This window comes from Palaemon carinicauda, chromosome 1 (assembly GCF_036898095.1).
Source record: "Palaemon carinicauda isolate YSFRI2023 chromosome 1, ASM3689809v2, whole genome shotgun sequence".
Taxonomy (NCBI): Eukaryota; Metazoa; Arthropoda; class Malacostraca; order Decapoda; family Palaemonidae; genus Palaemon; species Palaemon carinicauda.
In genome coordinates this window covers 49,524,625-49,537,741 of record NC_090725.1, presented here as the reverse complement: position 1 = coordinate 49,537,741, position 13,117 = coordinate 49,524,625, and the positions used below count along the sequence as shown (strand labels likewise).

The following is a 13,117-nucleotide window of genomic DNA, read 5'->3' as shown; positions in this document are numbered from 1 at the left end:
ATATGTTGCCTTTTGTATGTCTTCCTGGTGTTTACCCCTTTCTCTTACTGATTTACTATTTCCACACCTTTAATTTCCCCTTATTACTTCTAGACTTTTTTTATTTGGTTAAAGTTTTTTTATCATCCCACTAGAGTAGAGTTTTCTTGCTTGAGGGTATGCTCGGGCAAACTATTCTATCTTATTTCTTTTCCTCTTGTTTTTTTTTTATGTTTTAATAGCTTATATATGAAAGATCTATTTTAATGTTGCTACTGTTTTTAAATTGTTCACTAATTCTCTTGTAGTTTATTTCCTTATTTCCTTTCCTTACTGGGCTATTTTTCCCTGTTGGAGGCCTTGGGCTTATAGGATCCTGCTTTTCCAATTAGGGTTGTGGCTTAGATAGTAGTAGTAATAATAATAATAATAATAATAATCATTTCAATGTCCCCCTTCTTTCTCAACTGTGGGTATAGCTATAGCTATACAGGCATGCACGTGTGGTATAACAGCGTGTTCCTTTTTTGTTTTTATATGCTGTCATCTGTACCTCTCGTCATGAAATGTATGTCTTTTCTTTGAAATCTTTGTAGTGGCAGATTTTTTTGACAGATTCTCTCTGTTTCTCTCCAAAGCTATATCCTCTTTTTACATCCTCCAAACCAACTGAGTACCTTGTTACTCATATGTCTCTTCATGCTAGTGTGGAAGTATACTTTCAGGCTTTGGTACTTAGGTGTCTAATACCCTCTACTAAAGCTCTTTATTTCTTTTCACATCTTGGCCATGGTGTATGACCTGAGAACACATGCATCCCCCCTTTTTTCTTGGATTATTTTAATATACTGTACTGTGCTTTAATATATTGTACTGGTACTGTGCTTATCTATTCTTGCATTCACTCTTCCTATACCTTATATTCCATAAGCTTATCAGGGATCAGTATGCTATATCAGTACAGCTTGGATAGTCCTTTAAAATCCTGAAGGATTACTTACATGCAGCTATTTATAATGGAAAGCAGTTTGGTAGGATTAGAAAAGTGATTTTGGAGTGGTATTATGAGGTTTCAAAACCTGAGGTGAAACAGACATTTTTATATCATGATGAGTAAATTGAGACCCGGAAAAATTTGTTGTAGATTAAAATGGGCCATAAGGAGTATGTGCTAATAGTACAAGTTAAAAGATGAGAGTAGGTAAATATAATATTAGAATTGGATAAAGAATTTCTTATTGCATGTTATGTTATTTGGACAGATATGACCTTTGTCGGAAACGAGAAGAAAGGTTAAAAGCTAGTGTAAAGGATGGCTGAATTTAATATTATCTTGGGTAAACCTAATCGATACACTTGATGAAGGGGGTCATTTGTAAAAGTAATTTAATGTTGAGACCTCATGATATGACTAAACCTTCATGTGATTTTTTATTATCCCTTTATTATTATGAAAATACAGTAATCAATTCCTCAAGTTGCTTTTCAGCTAGCTTGTGGTTTAAGAATTGGTCTTTTTGACATTGATTCATGTCATTAACTGTATTATGTATGGCCCATTATAGTCCTCAGATTTTAATAGATTTTTGTATGAGAGCATAAGTTTATTTTACTTTTGATGTTATTAAATTTCTTGTGTATATGAGGAAGGCAACTGTTCATCTTTTTCATCCTTAATGAGCATGGGTTTATGAATTAAGTGCACATATTAACAAACATTTTATTGTAAAAGTGGTATGCTCAGAATTCTTGTTCAAGACTGTTAATATCAAGTAACATTTTTAGTCGTAGTTCATGCTCAAAGTATTTATTGTACTTTATATTGTGAGAGGTGAAATTTCATGCAAGGTAAGGATTAAGATGAGTAAATAAGCAAGTTGAGAATAAGGAACAAGTGAAAAGGAAAATTAAAGAAGCAATTCAACATTTAGTAGTCTTCAGTGGACTGTCTATGGCATGCTAAAAGTTGTAACCCTCTACAGTCTGTAGAGGGTCAAGATTGCCATAGATTTGAATATCAATAAATCAACATTGAAGCTAAAGTACTTTTATTTATGTTGCATGCTGATCCCTTCAGCTATCAATGTTGTAGGTATTGTTTTGTAAAGCAATTATTTTCAATGCATTTTATTTTGACAGAGTGTTTGAGAGACGGTATGGGTCAAAAAAATTTGCATCATGTTTGGTGGCTTCACAAGTTCTCACAACAGTACTTGAAGTGCTGACGATTTTGACCCTTCAGTGGTTAGCCGTAGATCTTCATTCAGGAGGATTTCTGCCTCCAGGGCCGTAAGTTTCATATCATTTTGGGTGATATTTTTGCTCAAAATTTTTATTGGGATATCCTAGAATTCTTAGTATGTATTTTGGTAAATATTGCCTGAGATGCATAGGACATCCAAAACTTTCTTACATCCGATAAAATAAACTATAAGTCTTACAAACCAAATTCCACTTATAATAATTCAAATAAATTGAATGAGTTAAAGCCCACAGTCAACTTTATACTTGGAATATCATTCAAGGTAAGATTTCTAACGTAAAATGAATGCATGAATGCTAAATAAAACGTCGCTCCCTCAACAAGGGGTCAATTTATGAAAGCATACCTGTATGATAAACAGTAATAGCAGAAGTGTCAGTATAGAACAAACGCAAATGAATTACACGTGTTAAATGAGTACAAGTTATAAATGTAAGTACCTTAGCTTTAATACAGATGTCTTGATACATACATCTGGAATCTACTGTATTACAATAATCCCTGGGCAGTAGAGGACATTTACTTTATAACAATAAAAAGAACTATGTATAGTTATTATTCTACCTATGACAGGGTTCCTTTCAGAAATCCCCATTGTAAGCTGGAAATAACATAAACCGAGACTTTATACTAATGTAAACCTCGTCTAACTAACCTGAGTCAAGTCTCGCCTACCTAAAGTCTCAATAAATGGTGATCTGTAATAGTGTGTCGATAAATATTCTAAATATTTTTTTGTAGAATGGACACGGCCTATGTTACGGTGTTAAGGCCGAAAACATAAAACTGTAATTGTTAGAATGTGAAGTTAGGCATGATATAAGGTTAGGGTCGTTAGTTGTTTATATATTCCACTTCTTCCATCGGAAATTAAATTATTATCATCTCTTGAGTTGCGGATGTAGATTACCTCAGGTCCAAGGCCTGTAGTAGGGAAATCCGCCCATTACGAAAAGAAGTGGTGAAATAAATAAGCTATAAAAGAGAAGTTGAAAATGATAAAATTAAGGTGAATAATAACAGATCAACTATGAAACAAGACTTAGAGCAACCTGGTGCACAAAAAGGCATTTGTGCCAAGTTTGAACTTATGTTTCACTAATTGTACTACTGCATATGGGTAGGGAGATCATTCATTCCACAATTAGGTCAGAGCCAAAATAAAGCTTCCTTTTTAAAAAGTATTCAATACCAGTCATTTTTAAGGTAATGATGAAGGTACTATACTTTTTAATTTTAATTAAGGGTAGGCTCCACCCGTGGAGGGCTGATTTTTGATTAGTGTATTTTTGGGAAATATTTTTACGATTGGCACCCCTACACAGTGGAGCCTACCCTTACTGTATTGCCTGAAGACCTTGCTCCAGCATAACAACTACAGGACAGCAATTGGCCTTTGAAAATGTAAATGCAAATGCTTTGTGTGTGCTAGTTCTTTTTGAAGTGAGGCACTAAGGTGCGTAATAGAAATTTATTGTTGAAATAATGCTTATGGGAGATGATGACTAAATGGGGTACATTACAGTCATATGGTCAAAATTATAAGTATTTGAGCTAATGATATCTAAACAGAACAGCCTTACAATCATGTTAGAAGATCTGAAGTGTTTAGCACAAACTCTTCTCTGAAATGGAAACTAGGCTTGTGAGTTTTTGTTGGTTTATCGTTACAGTATTTCTTTGTTCACTCCTAATTTTTCTATGCTTAAGGCAATTATGTCCTTTGGAAGCTTTTCTTGTTCCAAAACAATATTTCCTGTTGTTAAATAATCATAAAACTTTAACATTATTGAAGATAAGCTGGTCTTGCAGATATTAGAAATTACTGTAGTTTCAATGACTAATCAGCTTTTTTAGTTTCTTGGCTATCCATACCTTGAGGTGTAAATTTGTTGCTATTGATGCCTTCAGATGCTTCAAAAGACACAAACTTTAATTTTCATTCTACATATTGGATACCAGTTAGTCTCTTAATAATGTGGGTTGCTTGTAACTATAAGAAACTAAAAATCACAGAATTTTCAGTTTTTAATTAGTATAAAAATAACTTCTTTGCTCAATTTTCTTTCAGGTATGGTGTCATTTTCCCTTTGTTTGTTAATTATTTATTTGATATACCAAGAGTGGCACAAACGAGTGTCTTGGGAATTCCAATTACTGGAAAAACGTTAACATATTTGCTGGGTCTGCAAGTATGTTCCACTTCTCCGGCGACAGCAATATCAGCCTTTTGCGGCATAGTAAGTTCAAAGTTTAAAGTTTTATTTTAAGGATTTAGTGTAACAATAGGAAGTTTGAAATACTCAACTTGCATGTAAGAAAAGTTTATGAAATCATCAAGGTTATATGTAAGGTATCTTATACAGTACTGTACTAAACTATTTTAATAAATGTCTTATAGCAAACTAAAAAATTTTAAGCCTAACCCTAGTATTTCATCCCATAAAGATTATTGTATACACAAGTCGGTAAAACATATAAATCTGGATTTCATGAAGATTATTCTAATTTTTTAAAGCCAAAGTTAACTGGAGAAAAATTACGCTAAGGAAAAGTAATTGTATGGTACCATATACATGGGTAAAATATTAGTGTTTACATGTTGAACTGCATTTCAGTTAATAATTTTGAGTAAATGATTAAGGTTTAAACGTAATGAATAAAAATAATGTAAAAATGCTGAGGTAACAAGTAAAATTATTTAATTAAAAACAATGAATTATTTTAGCTTATTAGTTTGTATTAACTTTATTATTACAGTATTTATAACAATTTTGGAATCTAACAAAGCTAGTATTTTGTCTGATAATTATATCATAGGCTAGTATAGGATATTTTGTATTCTTTACAAAGATCAGGATTTTCATATAAAATAAATATGATCATCAACAATGTAATTATTTTGTAGCTAGATGTGAAATGAATTATAGTATCTTGTGTCTCCCTGTCCTGTCTCATGACCTTACTGCCTGAACTTATGTTTGGTTCAGGATTCTATACCCTCTTCTATGATTTTCATATTCTATTTGTCCTATCTTGCTGCTACTGTATCTAGTAATTCAATTACTAACTGCACCTCATTACATGCCCAGACTTAATCAAGTTTGATATCTGTTTAACAGCCTTTGGTTATCCAGTCTCAGCAATATTCTCATTTGTTTTATCATTCCACTACACTTCAGCTATGAAACTAAAAAAATTTTAGTCATACCTCTTGAAATTTTAAGTTTTCCTTTTTAATAACCAGGATTCACTACTTAGTGTTATTATGGGCCTTGTATGTGTCATAGATTTTTATTTTTAGTTTACCAATAGTAAAGTAATACCTTTTGACTTTTTTCAGGTTATTACTATTTTCTTAAGGCTCTCTTGATATTAGTTTCACAATCCAATATGTTGCCAAGGTTCTCCCCCTCGAGCTGTCTATCCATCATAATATGGTTCTCTTCTTCCCTATCTCTATTGTGCTTTCTTACTCATTGTTTTGATGAATCTTATCCCCATGTCAGAGTGCTTATAATATCTATGAAGCATCAAGCTTTTGAAGTTAGGGAAAAGCAAAAAAATTTTATACCCGCTCCTCCGGAAATTGCCCGTTTAGGAGGGCCAACCAAGAGGAGTTGCCCGTGAATGGAATTCCCTTGGTCCCAGGTCCCACCCCCTACCTCTTGATCCTCATAGTGTTGTATTGGCAGAGCGACCAGACGTCAATTACAAATTACAATGAATTTTCCTTATTATAATGCAGGAGTGTGCCATACAGTGTTTTCTTTTGTCATGTTAAATGTCATTAGTGGAAAGGTTGTTCAGGTATGATTTTTGCCACTTCCCTGATGTTTTTATCTTTATATTCAACATACTGTATTTTGTGGACACCAGTTACCTTGCTACTGCACAGGTTTAATGATTACCTGAAATGTAAACAGTCAACTTTTATGCTGCAATTTTTCTAACCAACAGTATTATGTTATTTTTATGAAGCTCCCCTGATGTTTATATTGCTTCTCTCTCAAAAGTATTTAGATGTTGGTGCACACCCCAAAATAGAAATTTCCTATTTTTTTCTCTTTGCAAAAGGCCTTCCCCTATGGGAACTGTCAATGGTTAATCGCAACTAACTAATGGATGGTGCATCATGTTCCCTTTGCCTATATTCTGTTAACTAGTTACAGTGTACGCGTGTATATCTCGCCCTGCGATTCATTTGAGTTATTTAACTTTTGAGTTTGTCTTCTGTAATTGCTATGATTGCTGTTGAGAGAATTTTAGATATGAGCGTATGAATTGAAATTTGATTACAGTATTCTTGGATTTTTTAAAGACCGGCTGCAGTTTTTTATATGGAAGAAGGTTGTTCACTTTTTTTAGGGTTGTCACCTGATAGCTGATCGTTCAAATGTAAAGTAAATTAACGTTGAATATACGCCTTTACTATTTTGCTTTATTGGTGTTTAGTCAAGGGGAAGACCAGAGAAGACTTCATAAGTTTTGCCTAGCCTTACAGTTCTCTTCTCTGTGTGTAGTATTCAGTAAATTCTGTATCCCGCATTTAAATCACAGAGTTACCCCCAACACGATACAAGGGAATGGGGAACATAATCTCCCAGAAATAATTTCTGTGCACATTCCAGGCAATAATTTTAAACTAAACCAGGGAAAGAAGTCTTAAAACGCAGCATGTAAACAATCTGAGCGTGTTTTATTGCTGCTGGTTGACGTAAACTGAAAACTATATTTCCTAATGCGACAATCTGGGCTTCCTACGTCTTACCCATGGGAATTTGCTATACCTAGTTTATATATTTCTGGATTTGAGGGGCTCATTACTGCTTAGGGAATAACCCTGAAAGATGATGATTATGTGATTATGTTTCCAAGAGTTTAAAATTAACGCTAAAATTATGCATTCTAAAGTATATTCAAGCAATTTATACAAAAAAAAAAAAAAAAAAAAAAAAAAAAAAAACTTTGAAGCCCATTTTCTCAAAATTTCACTTCTTTCAATATTGATAATTTTTTTATCATTCAAGCATGTAAAGATATGGACTTTTATAAACTACAATCTGTACATTCACTTTTTGGAAAAACAAGAAACTTCCTTAAGAAAAAATATTAAAATAAAATAAAAAGGGATATGAAACTTTCCCATGTACAACCTTCAGAATATAAAATCATCTTTCCAAGTTTTTAAATGAAATAAATTTATTGAGGAACCAAAAATAAGTAGACATTTTAAGTAATCCCCAAAAGACATTGTTTCAGTTGAGCCAAGTCACGCCCCTCAAAGCCATGTATTGGTTGAAACAAAAGAGATTAGGAAATTTTTTAGATTTTAAAAATTTTACAGGTAAGTCTTGATTAAACCTGGAGGAAGTGGTTACTACATAGATGAGAATCTTCCTCTGTGTGCATTTCTGGTAAAATATCGTGAGTTCTCTCTCTTGAACGACGTTCGCTATCACTAACTGAATTACTTAGTTTACAATTTTTGGACACCCTTTTTTTTTTTTTTTTTTTTCAACCTTTACAGGGAACCTATCGAGAGATGACAGTTTTTGCTTACAGACCAATATAATGCTCATATACCGATTTGCTTCTAGTACTGCTGTACAGTACAGTATATACATTTATATATAATTTGAATATCAACTTCTCTCCTTCGTGTTATCAATTCTTATGTGAAGGCTTGTTAAGCCTTCCTTTTTTATCACTTTCTTGGAGAGAATTCCTTATTGCTTCATCTTTCTATAGCTATATTCTCACATTACATTCTAAACTCCAGCTCAGATTAAACATCGTTTTCATTTATTTCTCATCTTTTGGTATATTCTCAGTTTTCTAACAATTCATCTGATGAGTAAAAAGAAATATTTATTTCTTTCTGTTGATTCACTGAGAATGTGCATTTTTTTTCCTTTAATTTTATTTTCATGGTTATTACATCACATCATCTGTCATTTTATTATCGGCCAATACTCCAACTTTGCTTAGTCTCGTTTTGCCTCGACTTCCGATTCCTTATTTCTAAACACTACTGAATTTGTTTCTACCCTTATACTGCTTTCTAGTATGCGAGATGTTCAGTTCAGTCATCATCTGCAACATCTCTATTTTATTCTTCCATTTCACCAGACCAGTTTTCCAATCATTTGTAACCTCCCTGCTTATTTAAAGACTGCCAAGTACTGGGGTCATTTTCATTTGGAGAGTTTGAGAAATTGTAGCTGTAACATACTGTTCAGTAACTTTTAAATTTAACCCAGTTTTGCATGACATTGAATGCAATTTTTTTTTACTCAGATTATATAGAAGAGGGTAAAGACAGGTGATATTCTGCTCGACAAACAAAATTGAGTATTTGACATGATTGAGGGATATGTCATGTTTTTCAGTAAAGAGGTTTAATGTTTAGAACTCGATTATACCTGTCAGGTAGTTGTGACTGTAAAATAGTGTAGATTAAATATCTTTAATTTGCAGCACTATCTATAATCTCTGGCTACTGCTTCTGATTTCCACGGACTAAACCCATCTTCAAATATTTTTAATTTAAAGACCCTTGAGATATGTCTCAAACTTTTCATTTCCTATGGGTTGAATCAAAATACTGTAATGATATCATTTATCATTCATGTTTGAATTCCATCACCTTGTGATCGTTGCATATTTTTTTTATTTTATGAATCAATAATTGTTATGCTAGGTAATATTCTGGGATGAAGTTCATAAATGTTATGAAGAAGTTGTGTGTTTATTAATTGCTTGTGTTTACACTTTGTACCGTATTTTCAGATTGCAGGGTTTTTTTATCGTTACAATGTACTTTGGGTACAACAAGTTCCATGGGTTCCGGGTTGGCTAGCAAGAGGTGCGAAAGCTACCCTTGCTCGCCTTTTAGCATCACCACCACCACCTGAAGGCCCTGCTGGTGCTACTTTGGAACTTCAGCGACAAGAACAGATAGAGGTTTGGGAACAACAGATTATGATTAATCGAGCTCGGGAAATGAGAAATAGACCAGGGGTAAGTATAGTACAGAAGTACTTTTAGGTTTATTTTTTTATTTGTGAACAAAGAAATTGAGACATGTTGGATGTTCATTAGTAAAATTGAAAAAAGAACTGGTCAAACTTGAACCGCAACAGATATTGTTGAATGATTTATCTTATTACAGGCTAATGGTGCTGTACCTCACTTCATCCCTGATATGATAGGTAGACGACAAAATAACCCAGGTATTGTAATTTTTGATAGTTTTTAGTTGTTTTTTAAGAATAAATTATTTTACAATAGATATACAATATTGTCAGATTTTTAAACTAAATTTGTTCCGACACAAATACTCACCGAGAACTACTTTTCTGTGGAGTCACTTGGTGACCTCTCAATCTCGACCAAGGTTTTCCCGCCGTTACCCCCCTACCCCGCTCTATATAGGTTTTACCCCCGCTGCCAGAGGATGCGCCCTAAGGGCAGGATTAGGGCAGGTCACTGCCTCTCTGGGTCAGCATCGCCATTAAGTTCTTGGTCGTGAGATGTGAAACATCTCACTCTCTCGCTCTCTCGATCCTTTGGCGCGTTTGTGATTCCATGTGTTTCCAGTGTGGGGACTTGTGTTTTTCTTGCGTAGTGCGTTATTCGCAAGTGTTTCAGTGCGTTCCCCCTGCGTATATCCCAGTGTGCTTATAACTCGCTAGTGTTGGCCCTTCGTGTGCGAACGATGGAGCATGTGCGTCGTTGCCCTGGTCCTAGAGCCGGAAAGTCGTGTGGGGCTTTCCTCTCTAAGCCAGAAGTGGACCCTCATTCCCTTTGTTCCACGTGCAGGGGAAAAGTTTGCTCCACCGCGGACACGTGTCCGGAGTGCGTAAGCTGGGACGATATACAGTGGGTACGGTACAGTACCAAAAAGAAGAAGTCGTCTAAGTGTTCCCCCAGAAAAGTGAGTGGCGTTTCTTCTTTACCGTCGGTCAGTGATCGGTCCGACGAAGCCTCGGCTTCTCCGTCTCCTTTGCAGAGGAGAGGGCAGCAAGCCCCCAGTGTTGTGATTAGCCATAGCGTTCTTCCCGGTGAACCCAGTGTGAGGGAAGAACCAAGGGCAGGCCCCTCTAGAGATAACGGAGGGTCCGGTAGTGCTTCGGGTGAATCAGGCCACGTGGCAGGGGACCACGCGTCCTCAGAAGACTCCGTATGGGGCAGTGTCGTTATTTCAGAGTCCCCACCGCCCTCGTGGGCCGGTGCGTCGGGCTCTCCCCCGCCAGAGGACAGCCACGCTAGAGTTCGCCGCCCGAGTAGCGATGCTTTCGGGTGGAAGCTGCCGAAAACACCGGGGAGGTCACCGCTAAGAATGGACGTGACCCTGGACCCCTGGCCCCCTGGCATGGATAGAGTAGCGGTCCCCGAAGACTTCCTCCAACATCCAGTCTCAGACGTCCGACGGCGAAGAGCTTCCCCCACGCATCACGCGGGCAACCGTTACGCGAGGAACGTGGCGCCCTCAGACTCGTCAGAGGTGGATTCATCCTCCGGGGGAGAAGTCAGGGAGAAACGGCACCGGAAGAGAGAGCGGTCCGAAAGCGATCGTTCCCGCTCCAGGTCAAGGTCGCTACACAGCAGGAAGCGCCCCCGCTCTCACTCCCGTAAGTATAGGAGAGATGCCTCTCCCGGAGGCGAATGGGTCTACGTCCCTTCAGGAGACGTAGGCTCCACTCTCCAGACTCTCGGTCCAGTGAACGAGCCTCTAGGCTGCCGCTCCCTACGCACAGCCTAGAACCGCTCGACCTGCCACGCAGGAAGGTCCTCGCTCATAAGCATAAGTCCTCGAGGCCTCCGGTTCACCCCGCCCAGCGGGGGGAAACGCGCTTCCTTGAAGGCAGCCTGACCGAACCAGCCCAGCTGGTGCGGTCATCGAGCAAGAAGGACCGGTTCCCGTTGTCGGGTCAGCCCACCGGGACCGTGTCCTCGGCTTCCAGAGCCTTGGGGCAGCCGAGGGCCCTCCCTGAGCCGGTGGCACCCGCCTTACGGCGAGATCCACCCTCTTACGGAGCGCCCTACGGTTACGGGTCGACCTCCCTGGACCCAAGAGGAGGACGCCCGGTCTACCGTCCAAGCAACCCTGCACCCCCACGCTAGGCCGAGGCCTCAGCCGACGGAGGCGAGGCTCCCCCGTCGGAGGACTCCGCGTACAGAAGGGTGGTATGTCTCATCAGGAGGCTCCATGGGATCGCAGAACCCTCGACTCCTAAGGTGAATTCCTGGAGGTCAAGCCTCCTGAGATTCACTCACCACGACGCCCTTCCGAAGTCCTCCCTGGCCCTTCCTCTTGCCCCAGACCTAGTACTGGGACAAGAGTACATAGATAACTTGGTGGCCAGCAATGCGGAGGCCCCCAAGTCCCAGAGTGCCTCCAAACTACTCCAGGGTCTCAAGACGCAAGGGAAGGTGTATATTCCTGAAGGGCGGCGCCCAGGCCCCTGTAAAGTGGACCCGGCCTTAGACATCCTGGGACAAGGCGGCTCGGACGAAAGGGCCTCTTCAGCCCCTGTTTCCTTCTCGCCCACGGAAGCCGCCATGATGGAGGAGATGTCAAGGGACCTGGTGAACGTCTCCTCATGGCTGGACTGGTGGGCCTCCACGTTGGTGAACGTGCAAGCCTCCATAAACCCCGAAGATCCAGAGCAACAGAGTCTCCTGACGGACCTTCTCACCTCCGGGGGGAAAACCCTCAAGTTTCTGGCTTACCAAGCACTCGCCTTGACGGCCAACTGGGTGCTTAGGAAACGTGACACAGTGCTCTCTAAGTTGTCAAGGAGGATCCCGGACAGGGAAGCCCGAGTTGTGCGTAGCCTACCCTTAGGGGGTGAGTCTCTGTTCCCTTTGAAGGAACTGGAAGTTCTAATGGAGAAGGTGTCCAAGAGGAGAGAGACCAACGTCCCCAGACAAGCATCTTCCAGAAGGCCGCCATACAGGAGATCAGTCTCGGATAGCGCCGTGACTCCTCAGGCCGCCCCCAGCTCTTCGAGGAGGGACGCCCCTTCCTCCTCCTGGACAACTACTCCGCAGCCCTCCCGCAGGGGAGCACCAGCTTCTGCCAGCTCCTTCAGGTCGGGTTACTCCGTCTCGAAGAGAGGCAGATCAGGCCGCCCCTCTAGGAGAAGGTAGAGGGAGAGGCCCCCTACTCCCGCCCAAGCCTCGGGTTGGGGGATGCCTCGGACCTCATTGGCAAGCATGGAAAACACCAGGGGCGGATACTTGGACGGTGTCCGTCCTGAAAGAAGGCTACAGGCTCCCCTTCGTAGCGGACCCACCCCCTCTTATTCCAGCCACCCAGACAGAATGGTTGGCTCCCAGGGACCCGTTGAAAAGGGCCACCCTTCAAGGAGAGGTTTCCTCCATGTTAGAGAAGGGAGCCATGGAAGAAGTCCTTCTCCCAGGCCCAGGCTTCTTCAGCCGCCTGTTCCTGGTAGAGAAAGCAACGGGGGGGGTGGAGACCCGTGATAGACCTGTCGGCCCTCAACAAGTTCGTCAAGAAGACGGACTTCAAGATGGACACCCCGAAATCCGTCCTGATGTCCTTGAGGGAGAAAGATTACATGATGACGGTCGACCTCAAGGACGCATATTTCCAGATCCCTGTACACCCGTCGAGTCGGAAGTTCCTCCGGGTAAAATGGGGCTCCCAGATCCTGCAGTTCAAGACCCTTTGCTTCGGCCTGTCGACGGCCCCTCAAGTGTTCACGAGGGTCTTCGCGACGGTCTCAGTGTGGGCTCACGAACGAGGTATCCGTCTCATCAGATACCTAGACGACTGGTTGCTCCTTTCCAACTCAAAGGCCCTCTTGGAAGAGCAAGGGAGGAACCTCCTCCAGTTCTGCAGGA

The 13,117-nt window shown here is 40.0% G+C and overlaps 1 protein-coding gene across 1 annotated transcript in view; it reads left to right on the top strand.

The window, feature by feature from the left end:
* LOC137648150 (ubiquitin-associated domain-containing protein 2-like) overlaps positions 1-13,117 on the top strand; it is an 82,329-nt gene that overhangs the window by 61,149 nt on the left and 8,063 nt on the right. Inside the window, exons 4-7 of the mRNA XM_068381082.1 lie at positions 2,119-2,268; positions 4,314-4,482; positions 9,035-9,265; positions 9,417-9,477. Coding sequence (XP_068237183.1) covers positions 2,119-2,268; positions 4,314-4,482; positions 9,035-9,265; positions 9,417-9,477 — 611 coding nt within the window. The remainder of the gene's footprint in view (positions 1-2,118; positions 2,269-4,313; positions 4,483-9,034; positions 9,266-9,416; positions 9,478-13,117) is intronic.